The sequence below is a fragment of the Saprolegnia diclina genome, assembly GCF_000281045.1.
Source record: "Saprolegnia diclina VS20 unplaced genomic scaffold supercont1.54, whole genome shotgun sequence".
Taxonomy (NCBI): Eukaryota; Oomycota; class Saprolegniomycetes; order Saprolegniales; family Saprolegniaceae; genus Saprolegnia; species Saprolegnia diclina.
In genome coordinates this window covers 268,583-270,485 of record NW_008246121.1, presented here as the reverse complement: position 1 = coordinate 270,485, position 1,903 = coordinate 268,583, and the positions used below count along the sequence as shown (strand labels likewise).

Genomic DNA, 1,903 nt, shown 5'->3' with positions numbered 1-1,903 from the left:
AACTTGAGGAGATAATGTACGTCGTTGGCAGCGTTGACGTCGCAGCCACCGTGTGCTAGCAGCGCTTGCACGATGCCAGTATTGCCTTGGCGAGTTGCCAGAATCAACGCCGAGTTGCCGTGCTACCCACGATGACGCGTCACGTGGGAACATTGAACGAGATACTACCTTGTCCCGGACACTCGTGTCGATCTCTGGCTTCTCCAAGAGGAGCTGGACTATCTTGACGTTGCCTTGGTTGAGGCACACTTGCAATAGCGCCGTGAGCCCGCTCTGGTCGAGTCGCGGGGATTAGGGTTCCATCGTAGGGTTAGGTTTCCTACCGCATCCCGGTAGTTGACGTCGATCTCGGGCGACGACAGCAGCTTTCGCACAACATGATCGTACTGCAGCGCACACGCCACCGCCAGTGCGATATGGCCACACTATCCAAGTATCCAGTATCGCAACGAGGCTATCCAACGTACCGATGCGTCGATGGTCGCAACGTCCAGTTGGGGCAGCTGCATGAGCTGCGCCGCCAGCATCGGGTCGTTCGCATGGCACGCCAGCGCCAGTGCCGTCATACCCGCCTAACCAGAGACATGAGACGGTGTCCTTCGTTGTTAGTCAAGATGGTCGAACATGATTCCGCCGGTTGATGTCAACCTCGGGACTGCTGAGGAGCGCTTCGAGTACGTTGTAGTCACTGTGCATGCAGTGCCGCATGAACGCCGTGTTGCCGTCCTAACATGAGAAGTGTCAGTCTCCTTGTGGCAGCGAGGAGCGACAGACGTTGTCGACGGCATTGGCGTCGATAGTCGGCTGGCGCAAGAGAAACGTCACGACGCCAGGCTTGCGCTGGTCGACAGCCTCCATGAGTGGGGTGGTGCCAGCCTACTCTGGATTGCTACTGCTGAATCCCATGATTCGACGTACCGCACTGCGGGCTTCCACGGTCGTCGTCGTAGACTCAAGAAGCAACCGAAGAAGACGTACATGACCTGCGCGGGCGGTCTCATGCAGCGCTGTTAGACCATCCTAGCCACATATATTTGTGAACCACATGATTCTAGTATCGTACAATATTGTACCTTGTTGGTGGCATCGATAGCTAGACGTGGATGTGCCAAAAGCTGCGTCACGACAGCTCCGTGGTTGCGCTTGCAGGCGAGCATCAGCGGCGTGTTGCCGTCCTACCATTCTGTCGCCAACCCAGCACCTTGCCAAGTGCTTCCTTCTACCGTATCGGGCGCATTGACGTCAAGGAGGGAGCGACGTACAAGCGCAGCGACCACCGTCTCGCGGCCATATTCACAGGCCACGTGAAAGATCGTGCGACCGACCTAGGCCGTGCGTCGTACGCAGGATGACCGTGTACCGACGTAGTACCTTGTTTCTCGACAAGATCTCATCGTCGTTCATCTCCTGCAACGCGAAGAACACGCGCGGGTCACTGTAGCAAGTAAGCATGTGGGCCGAGTTGCCACGCTACCGCGTCCACATCGAGTTATAGAGCGGTCGAGCCGAGTCTCGTACCGGGTCTTTGACGTCCCGCTGGCGTGAGGGCGACGCCAGCAGCGCTTGCACCAACGCCATTTGGCCGTGCTTACACGCAAAGAGCAGCGGTGTCAGTCCATTGCTCTAGCAACAATTATTGTATCTCATAGCCTTTGACCTGGAAAGAATACCATGACGGTATTGATGTCGGCGCCAAAGTCGCAAAAGAAGCGCAGTGCGAGGTCGTACTCGTTGGCTAATAGCGCGACGCTCGCTGGCGTGTCGCCAGCCTACTCATATGCTTGTCTCTGCTCGGTGCAGACAATAATGTCTACCGTGTTGGGCACGTTGACATTGTCATCGAGAAGTGCCTCGACCAGCGACGTCCAGCCGCGCTGACTGGCCAGGTGCAGTGCCGTGTTGC

The 1,903-nt window shown here is 57.1% G+C and overlaps 1 protein-coding gene across 1 annotated transcript; it reads right to left on the bottom strand.

Annotated features, from left to right (window-relative positions):
- Nucleotides 1–55: 55 nt before the first annotated feature.
- SDRG_12983 (hypothetical protein) lies at nt 56–1,777 on the bottom strand (the record flags this gene model as incomplete). The annotated part of the gene is made up of 13 exons (XM_008619066.1): nt 56–85; nt 169–273; nt 324–425; nt 468–572; nt 625–726; nt 775–876; nt 919–1,020; nt 1,074–1,175; nt 1,224–1,325; nt 1,372–1,470; nt 1,519–1,623; nt 1,671–1,735; nt 1,774–1,777. The coding sequence occupies 13 exons, from the start codon at nt 1,775–1,777 to the stop codon at nt 56–58; spliced, it is 1,125 nt and encodes a 374-aa protein (XP_008617288.1).
- Between the last annotated feature and the right edge of the window lie 126 nt (nt 1,778–1,903).